The 22161-nt window shown below is 42.4% G+C and overlaps 1 protein-coding gene across 1 annotated transcript in view; it reads right to left on the reverse strand.

Moving 5' to 3' along the window:
• The window catches only part of kif14 (kinesin family member 14), a 60861-nt gene that overhangs the window by 7009 nt on the left and 31691 nt on the right, over positions 1-22161 (reverse strand). Inside the window, exons 24-27 of the mRNA XM_041840016.2 lie at positions 16314-16501; positions 12795-12947; positions 12452-12574; positions 12084-12158 (exon numbers count right to left, since the gene is read on the reverse strand). Of these exons, the coding sequence (XP_041695950.1) occupies positions 12084-12158; positions 12452-12574; positions 12795-12947; positions 16314-16501 (539 nt within the window). The remainder of the gene's footprint in view (positions 1-12083; positions 12159-12451; positions 12575-12794; positions 12948-16313; positions 16502-22161) is intronic.

Below are 22161 nucleotides of genomic sequence, written 5' to 3' on the forward strand. Positions count from 1 at the left end.
GTTGTTATTCTGTCTCTCACTGTTCAAATAAACCTACCATTACAATTATAGACTGATCATTTCTTTGTCAGTGGGCAAACGTACAAAATCAGCAGGGGATCAAATACTTTTTTCCCTCACTGTATAAGACTCGTTTTACTGTGGATATAGATACTTTTGTACCTGCTTCCTCCAGCATCTTCACAACGACCTTTGCTGTTGTTCTGGGATTGATTTGCACTTTTTGCACCAAAGTACGTTCAACTCTAGGAGACAGAACGCGTCGCCTTCCTGAGCGGTATGACGGCTGTATGGTCCCTTGGTGTTTACACTTGCGTACTGTTGTTTGTACAGATTAACGTGGTACCTTCAGGCGTTTGGAAATTGCTCCCAAGGATGAACCAAATAAACAAAATTTTCTTCTGAGGTCTTGGCAGATTTCTTTTGATTTTCCTATGATGTCAGGCAAAGAGGCACGGAGTTTGAAGGTAGGCCTTGAAATACATCCACAGGTACACCTCCAATTAACTCATATGATGTATATTAGCCTATAAGAAGCTTCTAAAGCCATGACATAATTTTCTGGAATTTTACAAGCTGTTTAAAAGACACAGTCAAATTAGTGTATGTAAACTTCTGACCCACTGGAATTGTGATACAGTGAATTATAAGTGAAATAATCTGTCTGCAAACAATTGTTTTAAAAATTACTTGTGTCATGCACAAAGTAGATGTCCTAACCGACTTGCCAAAACTATAGTTTGTTAACAAGAAATTTGTGGAGTGGTTGATAAACAAGTTTTAATGACTCCAACCTAAGTGTATGTAAACTACCGACATCAACTGTACATGCATGCATGCATACATACATACAGTTGAAGTCAGAAGTTTACACACATAGGTTGGAGTCAATAAAACTCATTTTTTCAACCACTCCACAAATGTCTTGTTAACAAACTATAGTTTTCACAAGTCGGTTAGGACATGTACATTGTGCATGACACAAGTCATTTTTCCAACAATTGTTTACAGACAGATTATTTCACTTATAATTCACTGTATCACAATTCCAGTGGGTCAGAAGTTTACATACACTAATTTGACTGTGCCTTTAAACAGCTTGTAAAATTCCAGAAAATTATGTCATGGCTTTAGAAGCTTCTTATAGGCTAATATACATCATATGAGTTAATTGGAGGTGTACCTGTGGATGTATTTCAAGGCCTACCTTCAAACTTAGTACCTCTTTGCTTGACATCATGGGAAAATCAAAAGAAATCAGCCAAGACCACAGAAAAAAAGACCTCCACAAGTCTGGTTCATCCTTGGGAGCAATTTCTAAACACCTGAAGGTACCACGTTCATCTGTACAAACAATAGTATGCAAGTATAAAAACCACGCGACCACGCAGCCATCATGCCGCTCAGGAAGGAGAAGCGTTCTGTCTCCTAGTGATGAACGTACTTTGGTGCGAAAAGTGCAAATCAATCCCAGAACAACAGCAAAGGACCTTGTGAAGATGGAGAGAACAGGTACAAAAGTATCTACACTGCTCAAAAAAATAAAGGGAACACTAAAATAACACATCCTAGATCTGAATGAATGAAATAATCTTATTAAATACTTTTTTCTTTACATAGTTGAATGTGCTGACAACAAAATCACACAAAAATTATCAATGGAAATCAAATTTATCAACCCATGGAGGTCTGGATTTGGAGTCACCCTCAAAATTAAAGTGGAAAACCACACTACAGGCTGATCCAACTTTGATGTAATGTCCTTAAAACAAGTCAAAATGAGGCTCAGTAGTGTGTGTGGCCTCCACGTGCCTGTATGACCTCCCTACAACGCCTGGGCATGCTCCTGATGAGGTGGCGGATGGTCTCCTGAGGGATCTCCTCCCAGACCTGGACTAAAGCATCCGCCAACTCCTGGACAGTCTGTGGTGCAACGTGGCGTTGGTGGATGGAGCAAGACATGATGTCCCAGATGTGCTCAATTGGATTCAGGTCTGGGGAACGGGCGGGCCAGTCCATTGCATCAATGCCTTCCTCTTGCAGGAACTGCTGACACACTCCAGCCACATGAGGTCTAGCATTGTCTTGCATTAGGAGGAACCCAGGGCCAACCGCACCAGCATATGGTCTCAAAAGGGGTCTGAGGATCTCATCTCGGTACCTAATGGCAGTCAGGCTACCTCTGGCGAGCACATGGAGAGCTGTGCGGCCCCCCAAATAAATGCCACCCCACACCATGACTGACCCACCGCCAAACCGGTCATGCTGGAGGATGTTGCAGGCAGCAGAACGTTCTCCACGGCGTCTCCAGACTCTGTCACGTCTGTCACATGTGCTCAGTATGAACCTGCTTTCATCTGTGAAGAGCACAGGGCGCCAGTGGCAATTTGCCAATCTTGGTGTTATCTGGCAAATGCCAAACGTCCTGCACGGCGTTGGGCTGTAAGCACAACCCCCACCTGTGGAAGTCGGGCCCTCATACCACCCTCATGGAGTCTGTTTCTGACCGTTTGAGCAGACAAATGCACATTTGTGGCCTGCTGGAGGTCATTTTGCAGGGCTCTAGCAGTGCTCCTCCATCTCCTCCTTGCACAAAGGCGGAGGTAGCAGTCCTGCTGCTGGGTTGTTGCACTCCTACGGCCTCCTCCACGTCTCCTGGTAGCGCCTCCATGCTCTGGACACTACGCTGACAGACACAGCAAACCTTCTTGCCACAGCTCGCATTGATGTGCCAACCTGGATGAGCTGCACTACCTGAGCCACTTGTGTGGGTTGTAGACTCCGTCTCATGCTACCACTAGAGTGAAAGCACTGCCAGCATTCAAAAGTGACCAAAACATCAGCCAGGAAGCATAGGAACTGAGAAGTGGTCTGTGGTCACCACCTGCAGAACCACTTCTTTATTGGGGGTGTCTTGCTAATTGCCTATAATTTGCACCTGTTGTCTATTCCATTTGCACAACAGCATGTGAAATGTATTGTCAATCAGTGTTGCTTCCTAAGTGGACAGTTTGATTTCACAGAAGTGTGATTGACTAGGAGTTACATTGTGTTGTTTAAGTGTTCCCTTTATTTTTTTGAGCAGTGTATATCCACAGTGAAACGAGTCCTATATTGACATAACCTGAAAGGCCACTCGGCAAGGATGAAGCCACTGCTCCAAAACCGCCATTAAAAAGCCAGACTACGGTTTGCAACTGCACATGGGGACAAAGATCGTACTTTTTGGAGAAATGTCCTCTGGTCTGATGAAACAAAAATAGAACTGTTTGGCCATAATGACCATCGTTATGTTTGGAGGAAAAAGGGGAAGGCTTGCAAGCCGAAGAACACCATCCCAACCGTGAAGCACGGGGGTGGCAGCATCATGCTGTGGGGGTGCTTTGCTGCAGGAGGGACTGGTGCACTTCACAAAATAGATGACATCATGAGGAAGGAAATGTATGTGGATATATTGAAGCAACATCTCAAGACATCAGTCAGGAAGTTAAAGCTTGGTCGCAAATGAGTCTTCCAAATGGACAATGACCCCAAGCATACTTCCAAAGTTGTGGCAAAATGGCTTAAGGACAACAAAGTCAAGGATTTTTAGTGGCCATCACAAAGCCCTGACCTCAATCCTATAGAAAATGTGTGGGCAGAATTGAAAAAGCATGTGCGAGCAAGGAGGCCTACAAACCTGACTCAGTTACACCAGCTCTGTCAGGAGGAATGGGCCAAAATTCACCCAACTTATTGTGGGAAGCTTGTGGAAGGCTACCTGAAACGTTTGACCCAAGTTAAACAATTTAAAGGCAATGCTACCAAATACTAATTGAGTGTATGTAAACTTCTGACCCACTGGGAATGTGATGAAAGAAATAAAAGCTGAAATAAATAATTCTCTCTACTATTATTCTGACATGCCACATTCTTAAAATAAAGTGGTGATCCTAACTGACCTAAGACAGGGAATTTTTACTAGGATTAAATGTCAGGAATTGTGAAAACTGAGTTTAAATGTATTTGGCTAAGGTGTATGTAATCTTCCGACTTCAACTGTACATACATACATGCATACATACATACATATATACAGTTCCAGTCAAAAGTTTGGACACACTTACTCAAGGGTTTTTCTTTATTTTTACTATCTTCTACATTTGTAGAATAATAGAAGACATCACAACTATGAAACACATACAGAATCATGTAGTAACCAAAAAAGTGTTAAACAAATCAAAATGTATTTTATATTTGAGATTCTTCAAATAGCCACCCTTTGCCTTGATGACAGCTTTGCACACTATTGGCATTCTCTCAACCAGCTTCACCTGGAATGCCTTTTCAACAGACTTGAAGGAGTTCCCACGTATGCAGAACACTTGTTGGCTGCTTTTCCTTCACTCTGCGGTCCGACTCATCCCAAACCATCTCAATTGGGTTGAGGTTGACGAATTGTGGAGGCCAGGTCATCTGATGCAGCAATCCATCACTACCCTTCTTGGTAAAATAGTCCTTACACAGCCTGGAGGTGTGTTGGGTCATTGTCCTGTTGAAAAACAAACGATAGTCCCAATAAGCCCAAAGCAGTTGGGATGGCGTATCGCTGCAGAATGCAGTTGTAGCCATGCTGGTTAAGTGTGCCATGAATTCTAAATAAATCACAGACAGTGTCACCAGCAAAGCACCCCCAAACCATACCACCTCCTCCTCCATGCTATACGGTGGGCACTACACATGCGGAGATCATCCGTTCACCCACACCACGTCTCACAAAGACACTGGGGTTGGAACCAAAAATCTCAAATTTGAACTCCAGACCAAAGGACACATTTCCACCGGTCTAACGTCCATTGCTCGTGTTTCTTGGCCCAAGCAGGTCTCTTCTTCTTATTGGTGTCCTTTAGTAGTGGTTTCTTTGCAGCAATTCGACCATGAAGGCCTGATTCACACGGTCCCCTCTGAACAGTTGATGTTGAAATGTGTCTGTGACTTGAACTCTGTGAAGGATTTATTTGGGCTGCAATTTCTGAGGCTGGTAACTCTAATGAACTTATCCTCTGCAGCAGAGGTAACTCAGGGTCTTCTATTCCTGTGGCGGTCCTCATGAGAGCCAGTTTCATCATAGCGCCTGATGGTTTTTGCGACTGCACTTGAAATTTCCGTATTGCCTGTCCTTCATGTCTTAACGTAATGATGGACTGTCGTTTCTCTTTGCTTATTTGAGCTGTTCTTGCCATAATATAGACTTCGTCTTTTACCAAATAGGGCTATGGTCTGTATACCCCCCTACCATGTTGTACAGAGCTTTGTTTTTCCTATATTGTTGCATTAAAACCTATAATTTAAATTGATTTTTATTTGGATTTCATATAACGGACATACACAAAATAGTCAAAATTGGTCCAAAAAAATACATTAAAAAAAATAACGGAAAAGTGGTGCGTGCATATGTATTCACCCCCTTTGCTATGAAGCTCCTAAATAAGATTTGGTGCAACTAATTACCTTCAGAAGTCACATAATTAGTTAAATAAAGTCCACGTGTGCAATCTAAGTGTCACATGATCTGTCACACAATCTCAGTATATATACACCTGTTCTGAAAGGCCCCAGAGTCTGCAACACCAGTAAGCAAGGGGCACAACCAAGCAAGCGGCACCATGAAGACCAAGGAGCTCTCCAAACATGTCAGGGACAAAGTTTTGGGGAAGTACAGATCAGGGTTGGGTTATAAAAAGATATCTGAAACATTGAACATCCCACGGAGCACCATTAAATCCATTATTTTAAAAAATTGAAAGAATATGGCATCACAACAAACCTGCCAAGAGAGGGCCGCCCACCAAAACTCATGGACCGGGCAAGGAGGGCATTCATCAGAGAGGCAACAAAGAGACCAAAGATAACCCTGAAGGAGCTGCAAAGCTCCACAGCGGAGATTGGAGTATCTGTCCATAGGACCACTTTAAGCCGTACACTCCACAGAGCTGGGCTTTACGGAAGAGTGGCCAGAAAAAAGCCATTGCTTAAAGAAAAAAATAAGCAAACACAATTGGTGTTCGCCAAAAGGCATGTGGGAGACTCCCCAAACATATGGAAGAATGTACTCTGGTCAGATGAGACTAAAATTGAGCTTTTTGGCCATCAAGGAAAATGCTATGTCTGGCGTTTTTGTCTTATTTCTTGTTTGTTTCACAATAAAACATATTTTGCACCTTAAAAGTGGTAGGCATGTTGTGTAAATCAAATGACACAAACCTCCCAAAAAATCAATTTTAATTCCAGGTTGTAAGGCAACAAAAAAGGAAAAATGCCAAGGGGGTGAATACTTTCACAAGCCACTGTAACACAACTGATTGGCTCAAACGCATTAAGGAAAGAAATTCCACAAGTTTTAATAAGGCACACCTGTTAATTGAAATGCATTCCAGGTGACTACCTCATGAAGCTGATTGAGAGAATGCCAAGAGTGTGAAAACCTGTCATCAAGGCAAAGGGTGCCTATTAGAAGAATCTCAAATATAAAATATATTTTGATTTGTTTAACACTTTTTTAACAACTACATTGCCAAAAGTATGTGGACACCTGCTCGTCGAACATCTCAATCATGGGCATTAATATCGAGTTGGTCCCCCCTTTACTGCTATAACAGCCTCCACTCTTCTGGGAAGGCTTTCCACTAGATGTTGGAACATTGCTGCATGGACTTGCTTCTATTCAGCCACAAGAGCATTAGTGAGGTCGGGTGAACAGCGTTCCAATTCATCCCAAAGGTGTTGGATGGGGTTAAGGTCAGGGTTCTATGCAGGCCAGTCAAGTTCTTCCACACCAATCTCGACAAACCATTTCTGTATGGACCTCGCTTTGTGCAAGGGGGCATTGTCATGCTGAAACAGGAAAGGGCCTTTCCCAAACTGTTACCACGAAGTTGGAAGGACCGAATCATCTAGAATGTCATTGTATGCTGTAGCGTTAAGATTTCCCTTCACTGGAACTCTGGGGCCTAGCCCGAAGCATGAAAAACAGCCCATACCACTATTCCTCCTCCACCAACCTTTACAGTTGGCACTATGCATTGGGGCAGGTAGCGTTCTCCTGGCGTCCGCCAAACCCAGAGTCGTCCATCGGCCTGCCAGATGGTGAAGCTTGATTCATCACTCCAGAGAACGTGTTTCCACTGCTACACAGTCCAATGGCGGCAAGCTTTACAGCACTCCAGCCGACGCTTGGCATTGCGCATGGGGATCTTAGGCTTGTGTGCGGCTGCTCGGCCATGGAAACCCATTGCGTGAAGCTGCCGACGAACAGTTCTTGTGCGGACAATGCTTCCAGAGGCAGTTTGGAACTCGGTAGTGAGTGTTGCAACCGAGGACAGACGATTTGTACGCGCTACGCGCTTCAGCACTCGTCTGTCCCGTTCTGTGAGCTTGTGTGGCCAACCACTTCGCGGCTGAGCCGTTGTTGCGCTTAGACGTTTCCACTTCACAATAACAGCACTTACTATTGAACGGGGCAGCTCTAGCGGGGCAGAAATTTGTCGAACTGACTTGTTGCAAAGGTGGCATCCTATGACGGTGCCACGTTGAAAGTCACTGAGCTCTTCAGTAAGGCCATTCTAGAAAGTACTTAAACTGGATTAAACTATGGGAACCCCACACATAACATTTGCTTATGCAAGACCTACTAGCATAGTAGGGCTCAAAATTAAAACCTGCATTTTGGGAGAGTTTCAGCAAGCTTAGAGAACTGCGTTCTTTGGTGAAAGAAGGCGAGATTACTATATATGAGCACATGTTAAAAAGTGGTATAAGGCAACATTATTTAAGTGACAGAGTGTGTTAAACATGAGGAGCCATGTTGAGAAGGCATCATTTACACTATAGATTATAGCCCATGCTGACTGTCTAGCTACTATACTAGGGGCCATCACCACTCATAGAAAGTGTCTTCAAAGTGAAACAACGTAAAACAGAAAAAGGTATTTTAATGAGGTGTTCATTTTGTGTCATTTCCCAATGCCAACAAATGATACTGTTGGTAAAGAATGTCATCCTAGTGCCAGCATGACCTAGTGACACACACAGACATGCACACAGACACACTAGTGCTTTTTGACATAGTTTCGGTTCTAATATATAAAAAAATAATCACAATTTCCGATTGAAAAAATAAAAAAATAAAATAAAAATAATGCACTATGCGGGTTGAATGCTGTAACACAGAATAAAACAATAAAAGTCCCATGATGGTAGTGACTGCCCATGACTGCTTATCACTTATTAACCATCAGTTATTCACATTACTTTAATTAAATATTTCAGTTGTTGTGAATATTACATTTGTTTTATTTTATGACTATTTCATTCAAAGTCATCCTCTCTACAGAGCTGCTGCCTATGCTGTCTGACAAAATCACTCTTTTAGTAGTTCAAAGTAAATAAAAGCATACTTTTTTTTATGACACCTGAATACCAACTATCAATCACTTAGAACATGTAGACACACCTCGAAGAAACTGCTCTCTATGTATCCCCTCTTGATCGCGCATTCTTCTGCCTCTTTCGTAGCAGGACATGTAGCCGCACAATGGATTATGGTCATTGTAGTCAATTATCACGTTTTCTGCGCTAAACTATGTAGAACATGTTGGAAACTATAACTCCCTACTACATCGCACAGTTCAGGCATGATCCGATTTATCTCTAGAGAAACTGCAGCACAATGTGCGCATTGAGTTCACAGAAAAAAACTGAATGAAATGGATTTCAAGATGTCTGTCAATTAGTTGTTAAGAAAACGGAAAATAACCAACATTTCAGTTAATCGCTCAGCACAGATAGAGAGACTGAAGACTATATAGTCTAGTTTAGGAAGGGAATGTCTATGGAATGGCTTATGGAAACAAGGTGTTCCTCAAGTACTGCAAGATGTACTGGCAGAAGTGGTTTAACTTAACAAAAGATGCCCATGTAGGTGTCTGTGGCGATGCCTGCCCACTTGCCCTTCAGCACAGGACTCATGACCCCCAGCATAGCCTGTAAATTTCCCCCTCCCCTTTTGTTGTTGTCCTCCAATCACAAGTCATCAAACTGTGATAGAGCTAGAGTTATTAGGCAATATCTACAGTGCCTTCAGAAATTATTCACACCCCTTGACTTTTTCCACATTTATTGTGTTACAAAGTGGTATTAAAATGGATTTAATTGTCATTTTTTGTCAATAAACTACACAAAATAATCTGAAATTGGAAGAAAAATTCTTACATTTGTAAAGAATAAAAAATAAGTCATATATCAACCCCTGAGTCAATACCTTATAGAAGCACCTTTGGCAGTGATTATAGCTGTGAGTCTTTCTGGGTAAGTCTCTAAGAGCTTTCCACACCTGGATTGTGCAATATTTGCCCATTACTCTTTTCAAAACGCTTCAAGCTCTGTCAAATTGGTTGTTGATCATTGCTAGACAACCATTTTCAGGTCTTGCCATACATTTTCAAGTAGATTTAAGTCAAAAATGTAACTCGGCCACTCAGTAACACTCACTGTCTTCTGAGTAAGCAACTCCAGTGTAGATTTGACCTTGTATTTTCAATTAATGTCCTGCTGAAGGGTTTTTGCCTGTGCTTAGCTCCATTCCGTTTATTTTTTATCCTGAAAAACTCCCCCAGCCCATAACGATTACAAGCATATCCATAACATCCATCCCTTAAAAATATGGAGTGGTACTCAGTAATGTGTTTTATTGGATTTGCCCCAAACATAACACTTTGTATTCAGGACTAAAAGTGAATTGCGTTGCCACATTTTTTGCAGTGTTACTTTAGTTCCTTGTTGCAAGTCTTGGAATATTATATTCTGTACAGGCTTCCTTTTCACTCTGTCAATTAGGTTAGCATTGTGGAGTAACTACAATGTTGTTGATCCAACCTCAGTTTTCTCCTATCACAGCCATTAAACTCTAACTGTTTTAAAGTCACCATTGGCCTCATGGTGAAGTCCTTGAGCGGTTTCCTTCCTCTCCGGCATCTGTTAGGAAGGATGCCTGTATATTTGTAGTGACTGGGTGTATTGATACACCATCCAAAGTGTAATTAATAACTTCACCATGCTCAAAGCGATATTCAATGTCTGCTTTTTTTTTACCCATCTACCAATAGGTGCCCTTCTTTGCAAGGCATTGGAAAACCTCCCTGGTCTTTGTCATTGAATCTGTGTTTGAAATTCACTTCTTGACTGAGAGACCTTACAGATAATTGTATGTGTGGCGTACAGAGATGAGGTAGTCATTAAAAAATAATGTTAAACACTATTATTGCACACAGAGTGAGTCCATGCAACTTAGTATGTGACTTGTTAAGCACATTTTTTACTTACTCCTGAAATTATTTAGGCTTGCCATAACAAAGCGGTTGAATACTTATTGACTCAAGACATTTCAGCTTTGCATTTTTAATTAAATGAGTAAACATTTCAAATAACAATTCCACTTTGACATTAGGCCAGTGACAAAAAAAATCTACATTTAATCAATTTTAAATTCAGGTTGTAACACAACAAAATGTGGAAAAAGGTCAAGGGGTGTGAATACTTTCTGAGGCACTGTATGCTAATCAATGGGAGATGGAAAATAAAATGACAGAACTAAAAGTTAAATGAGAAGGACAGGCTACAACACCAGGTAGGCTGCTACTTAATAATATGAATGGAGTTGTTGTTACTGTAGGATTCAGAAGGGGAGAAAGTGTACAGTTGAAGTTATGTAGTCTAAATTAGCCTAGCTAACGTTAGCTAGCTGGCCATCTTAACTAGCTTCTCTCGGTTTGATGCAGTCAAGTCAGGTACTATGTAGTCAGATGAGATGATAAATAACTAGCAATAAATTTGTCTACCAGCGCGAGTCGATTTAGTTGCCATCCCCGCTCCCATCGTCACTCACATTTGAGCTGCTGCTCTGCTAATAAAGTAGCTCCTCCTACTAACGTTACAGCATTGTTGTGTTAGGTAGTTGTTTAAAAAAAAGTTTTTCAGTTAGGGATTTTTTCTTAATGTTCTAACGTTTAAACGTTCACACCCCTACTCTCAAGGCTGGAGACTTTGAGAGCTGGTGTCAGCCAGACAAGGTTGCCTCTGCCAGGGGGCTGAAACTTGGCCGCAAGATGATCTTCCAGCAAGACAATAACCCTAAGCACTAATCAAAATCCACAGAAATTGTTAATTGACCACAAAAATCTAAAATGTTCAGTCTCCGGACTTAAACTCCATTGAAAACCTGCAGTTTGAATTTAAGAAGGAAGTCCATAAAAGCAGGCAAAGGATATCAAGGATCTGGAAAGATTATGTATGGAGGACTGGTCTAAGATCCCTCCCAACGTGTTCTCCAATCTCATAAAACATTTAAGAAAACGTCTCAGTGTCGTTATCCTCGCAAGGGGAAGGTGCTAGAGTATTGAAAACGGGTGCCAATCATTTTGACCCTTATCTTTTTTAGATTGTTTTATTAGTTGTTAAACAAAATCTCTTTCTTTGCACAATTGTATTAGTATAAAATCATTTTTTTGGAGCATACACAGTATTTGTATAAATAAATGTGTATCAAGGGTGCCAATAATTATGGACCTGACTATCTGCATTTCACAGTCATGAAAATACAGTAGCAACAAATTAAACCATGGCTCTCCCAGAGGCCCACAGAGATTCAACATGTGTCTGGTTGTCCGTCCAACCCCTTTTGTTTGACGACAATGGGGGTGGAGGTCCGGGGGAAAGATGTCCCCTCCTTTGTCCCAATCGCCTAGCGCAGCCGATGATTGACGCTAACAAAGGTGCTTGTTTGTGCGCGGCAGATAATGGCAAACAAGCGCGTTAACGTGACTAATGGCACTTCATTCAACACATCCATTACCTGAACGATGGTCCCAACATGAGACTGTGGCGATAAGGCCAACAGGGGTGGCAAGGTCTTTACAAGAGCCATAAAAGCTGATTCGCACCTTTTAACAGGCTGGCTGTGGGAGGGGCTATTAATCTGGAGAGTTTAACCCTGTGTCAAGAAAGATAGATGGGCTGTTTGGGTTTGTTATGGTTCGCTCAGTGCTCACCGTCATGTGGCAGTGGATGTAGCTCTGGAGAGCACAGGACAGGTCCAGCATCTTCGACTTGAGGCTCTGCAAAACCTGCCAGAAACATAGACCATATGGTATCTTGTTTGGAGACTAATGCTTGATAAGAGACAAAATAGAGGCATTCTAAAGAAACAATCCAGAATATCATTGCAATATTGTTAATCCTATGCAAATCATCGATGCCATTCATGGCTTTAAATGTTGTTATTTTTTACCTTACTTTTTAATATAACATTTCTCTGATGACAGAACCTCAAGGATCCCTCTCAAGGTATATCAAAACAATTCATATAGAGAAGTCACAGACCGTGAATACAGAGGAAGACTAAATGGTGGCTATGTACCGGAGTCCTGGGATTGGCCAGCTGCGCATCTCTCAGCATCTCGTTGGAGATAGTCAGACCCTCTTCCAGGAGAGAGTGCACCCCTTTACAGGTCCCCTCCAACAGAGACAGGGCCACAGACCGCTGGGGAAAGAGAGACGACAACCACAACTTTTGAGAGACCGCTTTCTTGGTGGGTGGGGGTGGGGGGGGTGGAGATGAAGCATCCAGGCAGGATGCATCATGGCTTCGTTATCCACCATGCCCAGTATCTTATCCATTCTCAATCAATATGAAAGGCAGTACATGGTGAGAGTTTGAGTGAGTGAGTGAGAAACAGACAGACAGGTGTGGTAACATTTACCTTGCCTGTGGCCTCAGAGCCCAGCTCGGTCACGTGGAGCTGGGTGGCGGTAAGCGCAGCCAGGTGGCTGATGACCAGCAGTGCCGTGTCCAGACACTGACCACTCTTCCTGTGGGCCTCGGTCACCATGGACGAAATCTCAGAGTCACAGCCCTGGGGACCACACGGGAATTGGATGTTAAATAAATAATTGGTTAATTAAATTGTATTTTATTTGAATAAAATAAACAAAAAAACACCAACACTCGCAACTACTTTATTAATGAAAAATGTACTTAATATGATTGAAATGTAGTTGTCTCACCTAGCCAAATTGAAATTAATGCACTAACTGCAAGTCGCTCTGGATAAGAGAGTTTGCTAAATTACTAAAATGTCAAATTATATTGTATTTGAATGAATACATAAATGAACTAGGGAAAAATGCAAATGTTAAAAAATAAAATAATAATAATAATTAAGAAATACGGTAGTGTGAAAGGAGGGTGAGAAGGGTGGGGAATGTTTAAAAATGTTTATTGCTGGCACTGGTTAGGTATGTTAGATTGTGCCGTACATGCAGTGCCTTCAGAAAGTATTCATACCCCTCGACCTTTTCCACATTGTTGTGATACAGCCTGAATTTAAAATGTATTAAAGAGAGTTTTTGGTCACTGGCCGATGACACACAATACCCCACAATGTCAAAGTGGAACGTCTTGAGTCAATAAGTATTCAACCCCTGTTATGGCAAGCCTAAATAAGTTCAGGAGTACAAATGTGCTTAACAAGTCACATAACAACATTGATGTTACTCCACAATACTAACCTAATTGACAGAGGGAAAAGAAGGAAGCCTGTACAGAATACAAATATTCCAAAACATGCATCTTGTTTGCACAAGGCAAATACTACACATTTTCCATATTTTCAAGTATAGTGGTGGCTGCCAGTAATCGTTAAGGACTGGGGAGTTTATCAAACCTGGTCCAGTCTGCTTTCCACTAGACATTGGGGGGATGAATTCACCTTTCAGCAGGACAATAACTTAAAACACAAGGCCAAATTTACACTGGAGTTGCTTACCACCAAGAAGACAGTGAATTTTCCGGAGTGGCCAAGATACAGTTTTGACTTAAATCTACTTGAAAATCTATGGCAAGACCTGAAAATGGTTGTTTAGCAATGATCAACAACCAAATTGATAGAGCTTAAAGCATTTTGAAAATAATAATGGGTAAAAATGTCACAATCCAGGTGTGGAAAGCTCTTAAGAGACTTACCCAGAAAGACTCACAGCTGTAATTCCTGCAAAGGTGCTTCTACAAAGTATTGACTCAGGGGTGTGAATACTTATGTAAATGAGATACTGTATTTCATTTTCAATACATTAGCAAAATCTTCAAAAAACATGTTTTCACTTTGTCATTATGGGGTAGATAGGGGAGAAAGAAAACAAATATTAAATAAATTTTGAATTCAGGCTCTAACAACAACAAAGTCAAGGAGTATATTGTGGGTTCGATAAAATAATGTATGTGCTAACTGTAAGTCGCTCTGGATAAGAGCGTCTGCTAAATGACTAAAATGTAAATGTAAATTAGTATGAATACTTTTTGAAGGCACTGTATACAGTCACTAGTGACTAGTGTGGGCTGGGTGGTAGCCAAGCGGTTAAGAGATTGGGCCAGTAACCGAAAGGTTGCTAGTTCAAATCCCCTAGCTGACTAGGTGAAATCTGTTGATGTGCCCTAAAGCAAGGCACTTAACCCTAATTGCTCCTGTAAGTTGCTCTGGATAAGAGTGTCTGCTAAATTACTAAAATGTAAAAAATGTAGTGAAGGTCTACACACCCCTTGCATAGTCTTCACATTTTGCTGCCTTAAAATGTAATCTCAAAAGGGAATACATATTATTGTTTTCCTACCGATCTACACAAGCTACTCCACATTTTCAAAGGTGGAGATGATTTGGAGTGGATTTAACACAGGTTTCATTTTTTAAACTGTCATAGAGGCCAATAATGTGGAGTGAATGCAATGTTGTTGATCCTCTGTCTTGTCAAGTATTGTGGTGGCAGCATAAAGTTATGAGTATGCTCGTCACGGGCAGAGACTGGGGAGTTTGTCAGGATCTAAATAAATATGAAAGGAGCAAAGCCCAGATAAAAAGTAAGAGGAAACCCTGCCTCAGCCTTCTGAATACCTAACCCTGGGATAGTTTTATTTTTCAGCAGGACAATTACACACATTTCTATGTAGAAAACACACCAGAATGGCTTTCCAAGATGTGTTGAGTGTTCCTGAAAGGTCCAGTCTCAGTCCTGACTTAAACCTGCTTGAAAATCAGAGACACGGTTTGAATATTACTGTCCATCATTGACTCCCAACCAAATTTACTGAGCTTGAGAGATTTTGACAAAAACTATGGATATTATATGCTGCCCTAAGAGTTGTGCAAAGTTGGTAGAATCATATTCAAAATGTTTCACAGATGTAATGGCTGCCAAAGGTGCTTCCACCAAGTATTAACTCTGGGGTGTGAAGACATGCGCAATCAAAACATCTTTGTTTAGTTTTTTTTATTCATTTGGAAAACTTTCTACAATTTTTCTTTCACATGTGGAGTAGGTTGTGTACGTCAGTAGGATTCTTTAAACCATAATTTTAAGGCAGCAAAATGTGAAGACTGCGCAAGGGGTGTGTAGAATTTATATATATATATATTCATATTCATGTTGGACTTGAGGCTCAAGGTTGAGAATTCCCCTACGCTCTGCCATTTCCATACGAGCACTCAAAACAGCTCAAAGCTAAAACCTGTCAATCACTGAGGTGAATTTTGATGAGCCAGTGAGGTGTCAACCCGACTCGATTGAAAAGGATTTTCCTTTTGCAGCGTTTTAGTTTTTTCAGTTTAACTGGGATAAAAACGGATATTTCTAGAATATCTTTACTGTAATTCACTATGACATTACTTGCACTTAACTAGTCAACAATGCATATGTAGTACTGTACATATAGTGCCTTTGGAAAGTATTCAGACCCCTTTCCCTTATCAATCTACACACAATAACCCATAGTGACAAAGCGAAAACATGTTTTTAGAAATTTTAGCAAATGTATTAAATACAAAGAAACAGAAATACCTTATTTACCTAAGTATTCAGACACTTTGCTATGGGGTAAAACAACTTAATCCATTTTAGAATAAGTCTGTTACGTAACAAAATGTGGAAAATGTCAAGGGGTCTGAGTACTTTCCGAATGCACAGTAGGTGCGTATGAATGTTGTTGGTGCATAGCTCTATCTGTATGTTGTACATTCACATACAGCTGCTACTGTTTTGAATATACTGTGTTCAATAGTTTCAATGCTCTGATGTGTCCTTTGTGTACCTTTTGGAATGTAATACCTTATCCAACATATTTATCCAGGTCAGTTTCATAAAGATAACATCTCTTTTTCAAGACAGTCCGATACATTGATCATTCTGTCTGGTGTATTTACATTTTAAAAAGTGCTGACAAAGATGTCTACCTGGATGAGAAGCTGAAAGTAACCACCCATTCTCTTTACTTGGGTCTTGAGCTCCTCTGCGTTGGTGTAGAGGGGACCGGCTCTGGGCTTGACGCTGGCCACCCACTGCATGGTGATGAACACGGCTCTCTCGATGGCCGAGGTGGCCTTCACCAGCTGTGTCGGAGCCTCAGCTTCAAACACAAACACTGGGACATAGAGACAGAATAAAGAACAACAGGTCGATTTAGTATTTTGAAAATGTTATGTGGTGCACACCTTAACAAAACTGTTTGCAACGAAAACAAGAGTTTCTTATTGGACAAATTCAGATGTGTTCTTCCGGTTTGGTTCCTACTGAATACGCGCTGGAAATATGTTTAAAGTTAATTCATTAATTATTTTCAAGTTTTCAGGATATCAGTATCACAATACTACCAAGATACTCTGCGATATTCCATGGCAAAAAAGAAAAACACAGAGACTAAACTATATAGTCCTTTACTATGAACATGCAGGAATGTATATCTGCTGTTTAGAATGTTCTCATCAACAGCACAGTATCATGTCACTCGTCCTCCTTTACTATCAATTAGCCATGTGCGGAATGTCAGTCACCTATTACCCTATGGCCAATCAGCACAGCTGAATAATGCAACTTTATCACACTTGCTAAATAACCTATAGGCATAGTTTCTATGCTGCAATAGTCTATGTGCTGGGGGACTAGGGTCAGTCTGTTATATCTGGTGTAATTCTCCCGTCTTATCTGGTGTCCTCTGTGACTTTAAATATGTGTGCCCTCTCCCTCTCCCCCACTGGGAGGACCTGAGCCCTAGGACCATGCATCAGGACCACTGTTCTGCCTGACGCTATGGAACCCTGATCTGTTCACTGGACGTGCTACATTGTCCCGGACCAGCTGTTTTTTCGACTCTCCATCTCTATCACTACCTCACCTGCTGTCTCGACCTCTGAATGATTGACTATGAAAAGCCAACTGACATTTACTCCCTCTACAACCACTGATTATTATTTGACCATGCTGGTCATCTATGAACGTTTGATCATCTTGAAGAACGATCTGGCCTTAATGGCCATGTACTTTTATAATCTCCACCCGGCACAGCCAGAAGAGGACTGGTCACCCCTCGGAGCCTGGTTCCTCTCTAGGTTTCTTCCTAGGTTCCGGCCTTTCTAGGGAGTTTTTCCCTAGTCAACATGCTTCTACATCTGCATTGCTTGCCGTTTGGGGTTTTAGGCTGGGTTTCCGTATAAGCACTTTGTGACATCTGCTGATGTAAAAAGGGATTTTAAATACATTTTATATGACATTTGATTTGCATACCAGTGCAATCATCAACATGCTCTCTTCTCTAGTGGCCAGGGACTTTAATGCAGGGAAACTTAAATCCGTCCTACCTAATTTCTACCAGCATGTTAAATGTGCAACCAGAGGAAAAAAAAAAAACTCTAGACAACCTTTACTCCACATACAGAGACGTATACAAAGCTCTCCCTCGCCCTCCATTTGGCAAATCTGACCATAACTCTATCCTCCTGATTCCTGCTTATAAGCAAAAACTAAAGCAGGAAGCACCAGTGACTCGGTTAATAAAAAAGTGGTCAGATGACGCAGATGCTAAGCTACAGGACTGTTTTGCTAGCACAGACTGGAATATGTTCCGGGATTCTTCAGATAGCATAGAGGAGTACACCGCATCAGTCAACGGCTTCATCAATAAGTGCATCGATGACGTCGTCCCCACAGTGACCGTACGTACATACCCCAACAATAAGCCATGGATTACAGGCAACATCCGCAACAAAGCTAAAGGGTAGAGCTGCCGCTTTCAAGGAGAGGGACTCTAACCCGGACGCTTATAAGAAATCCCGCTATGCCCTCCGACGAACCATCAAACAGACAAAGAGTCAATACCGGAATAAGATTGAATCGTACTACACCGGCTCTGACACTCGTCGGATGTGGCAGGGCTTGAAAACTATTACAGACTACAAAGGGAAGCACAGCTGCGAGCTGCCCAGTGACACAAGCCTACCAGACGAGCTAAATCACTTCTATCCTCGCTTCGAGGCAAGCAACACATGAGCATGCATGAGTGCACCAGCTGTTCCGGATGACAATGTGATCACGCTCTCCGTAGCCGATGTGAGTAAGACTTTTAAGCAGGTCAACATTCACAAGGCCGCAGGGCAAGACGGATTACCAGGACGTGTAATGTGCTGACCAACTGGCAAGTGTCTTCACTGACATTTTCAACATGTCCCTGACTGAGTCTGTAAAACCAGCATGGTTCAAGCAGACCACCATAGTCCCTGTGCCCAAGGACACTAAGATAACCTTCCTAAATGACTACCGACCCGCAGCACTCACGTCTGTAGCCATGAAGTGCTTTGAAAGGCTGGTCATGGCTCACATCAACACCATTATCCCAGAAACCCTAGACCCACTTCAATTTGCATACCGCCCCAACAGATCCACAGATGATGCAATCCCTATTGCACTCCACACTGCCCTTTCCCACCTGGACAAGAGGAACACCTATGTGAGAATGCTGTTCATTGACTACAGCTCAGCGTTCAACACCATAGTGCCCTCAAAGCTCATCACTAAGCTAAGGATCCTGGGACTAAACACCTTCCTCTGCAACTGGATCCTGGATTTCCTGATGGGCTGCCCCCAGGTGGTAAGGGTAGGTAACAACACATCTGCCACGTTGATCCTCAACACGGGGGCCACTCAGGGGTGCGTGCTTAGTCCCCTCCTGTACTCCCTGTTCACCCATGACAGCATGGCCAGGCACGACTCCAACACCATCATTAAGTTTGCTGACGACACAACAGTGGTAGGCCTCATCACCGACAACGATGAGACAGCCTATAGGGAGGAGGTCCGAGACCTGGCCGTGTGGTGCCAGGATAACAACCTCTCCCTCAACGTGATCAAGACAAAGGAGATGATTGTGGACTACAGGGAAAAAAGAGGACTGAGCACGCCCCCATTCTCATCGACGGGGCTGTATTGGAACAGGTTGAGAGCTTCAAGTTCCTTGGTGTCCATATCACCAACAAACTATCATGGTCCAAACACACCAAGATAGTCATGAAGAGGGCATGACAAAGTATATTCCCCCTCAGGAGACTAAACAGATTTGGCATGGGTCCTCAGATCCTCAAAAAGTTTTACAGCTGCACCATCGAGAGCATCCTGACTGGTTGCATCACCGCCTGGTATGGCAACTGCGCAGGCATGCGACTGCAAGGCACTACAGAGGGTAGTGCGTACGGCCCAGTACATCACTGGGGCCAAACTTCCTGCCATCCAGGACCTCTATCCCAGGCGGTGTCAGAAGAAGGACCGCAAAATTGTCAAAGACTCCAGCCACCCTAGTTATAGACTGTTCTCTCTGCTACCGCACGGCAAGCGGTACTGGAGCGCCAAGTCTAGGTCCAAAAGGCTTCTCAACAGCTTCTACCCGCAAACCATAAGACTCCTGAACAGCTAATCATGGCTACCCGGACTATTTGCACTATTTCCCCCTCTTTTACACTGCTGCTACTCTGTTTATTATTTATGCATAGTCACTAACTCTACCCACATGTACATATTACCTTGACTAGCCGGTGCCCCCGCACATCGACTCTGCACCGGTACCCCCATGTAAATAGCCTCCCTACTGTTATTTTATTTTACTGCTGCTCTTTAGTTATTAGCCTATTTTGTTTTACTTAAGACTTTTTTTATCTTTAAAAATGCATTGTTGGTTAAGGGCTTGTAAGTAAGCGTTTCACTGTAATGTCTACACCGGTTGTATTCGGCAAATAAAATTTGATTTGATTTCTCACCAATGGGAATACATATTTTGATGTATTTAAATGACAGCTTAGTGTTGTTCCCTCACTTACGTCTTACAGCAAAAGTTTCACCACCGACCCTCCACCTCCAGCAGCTGAAGGCTCATCATCGGAACCTTTTTCTCCCAGCAGGGTGGCTTTGATGCCAGCTGCCCCGCATAGGGCTACCTGTATACCAGTATCTGGCTCCGAGGATCAATGACGAAGGCATTCCCCAAACTATTTTAATAAAATGTTTATACTTGCATCTTGTCTCTGTTGTTCATTCAGTTAAGCCTGCCCTCGATTGAACTGAGTATAGTGACTAGGGTTGGGAAATATTACGATAGTATCGTCTATCGACAATGTTTGACAGCCATCGTCGATGGTGAGGACATTGTGATGTTACAGACGATGGTTTAGCCTTTTGAACTTGACTGGCGCCGCAGCAGTTCCTCTGTGGAGATGGGACAACCTTCCCGAAGGACGACCATCTCATTAGCACTCCACCAATCAGGCCTTTATGTTAGAGCAGCCAGACGGAAGCCACTCCTCAGTAAAAGGCACATGACAGCCCGCTTGGCACCTAAAGGACTCAGACCATGAGAAACAAGATTCTCTGGTCTGATGAAACCAAGATTGAACTCTTTGGCCTGAATGACAAGCGTCACATCTGGAGGAAAGCTGGCACCATCCCTACGGTGAAGCATGGTGGTGGCAGCATCATGCTGTGGGGATGTTTTTCAGCGGCAGGGACTGGGAGACAAGTCAGGATTGAGGGAAAGATGAACGGAGCAATTTACAAAAGAGATCCTTGATGAAAACCTGCTCCAGGGCGCTCAGGACATCAGACCGGGGCGAAGGTTCACCTTCCAACAGGACAATGACCCTAAGCACACAGCCATGACAACGCAGGAGTGGCTTCGGGACAAGTCTCTGAATGTCCTTCTGTGGCCCAGCCAGAGCCCGGCCTTGAACCCGATCGACCATCTCTGGAGAGACCTGAAAATAGCTGTGCAGCGATGCTCCCCATTCAACCTGACAGAGCTTGAGAGGATCTGCAGAGAAGAATAGGAGAAACTCCCCAAATACAGCTGTGACAAGCTTGTAGCATCAAAGGTGCTTCAACAAAGTACTGAGTAAAGGGTCTGAATACTTATGTAAATGTGATATCACGCTTTTATTTTAAATACATTTACAAACATTTCTAAAAACCAGTTTTTGCTTTGTTATTATGGGGTAATTGTGCGTAGATTGATGAGGGGAAAAAACAATGTAATCCAGTTTAGAATGAGCTGTAACCAGTGGCGATTTTAGCATGTAAATCTTGGTGGGGCAATCCCCCCCCCCCAAAAAAATTATGCATACCAGCAAAGCAAATACACAACACAACACTAAACAATACATTAATTGCACTATAATGATGACAAACGGTGCCCAAAACTGTTAGGGCCAACAAAGTTCCAACAGCAGTCCCAACACCTTACTACTGCTACGTAGACCTGGCTATAAGCAGAGCCTTGTCTGGCAGCGAAATAGTTCATTCAGCCTAATTTCCTGCCTTTAAAAAAAACATAGCTGATAAGGCTGACTTGCTTAAACAAATGTGGTTTCTACTGACAATTGAGATGTACAAACTATGGCATAAGGGGACGACGACCGGATAAGAGGCAATCTGTAATTTCGATTAAGACATTCATGAGCGAGGACGGACGTAGTCAATATAACTATTTGTTCAGCACTTTTGAAATGTACGGCAACAGAATTCAGAACAAGGGCCGTTGTTACAGTATTCTTCGCTGTACACCAAGTCAGAACCGTAGGATAAATAAAGGGGGCATATAAGCAGACAATGAAAGCTCTTACAATATTCGATGATTACAATTCTATAAAACAGGCTATAGGCTAAATGTGCACAACCAAGTCAGAACAGTAGGCTAAGTTATTAGGGGAAAAGGGAGGGTGAGGCACATGGGCTACTAACAGCTAACTAAACAACATACACTTAATATTG

This window comes from Coregonus clupeaformis, chromosome 20 (assembly GCF_020615455.1).
Source record: "Coregonus clupeaformis isolate EN_2021a chromosome 20, ASM2061545v1, whole genome shotgun sequence".
Classification (NCBI taxonomy): domain Eukaryota; kingdom Metazoa; phylum Chordata; class Actinopteri; order Salmoniformes; family Salmonidae; genus Coregonus; species Coregonus clupeaformis.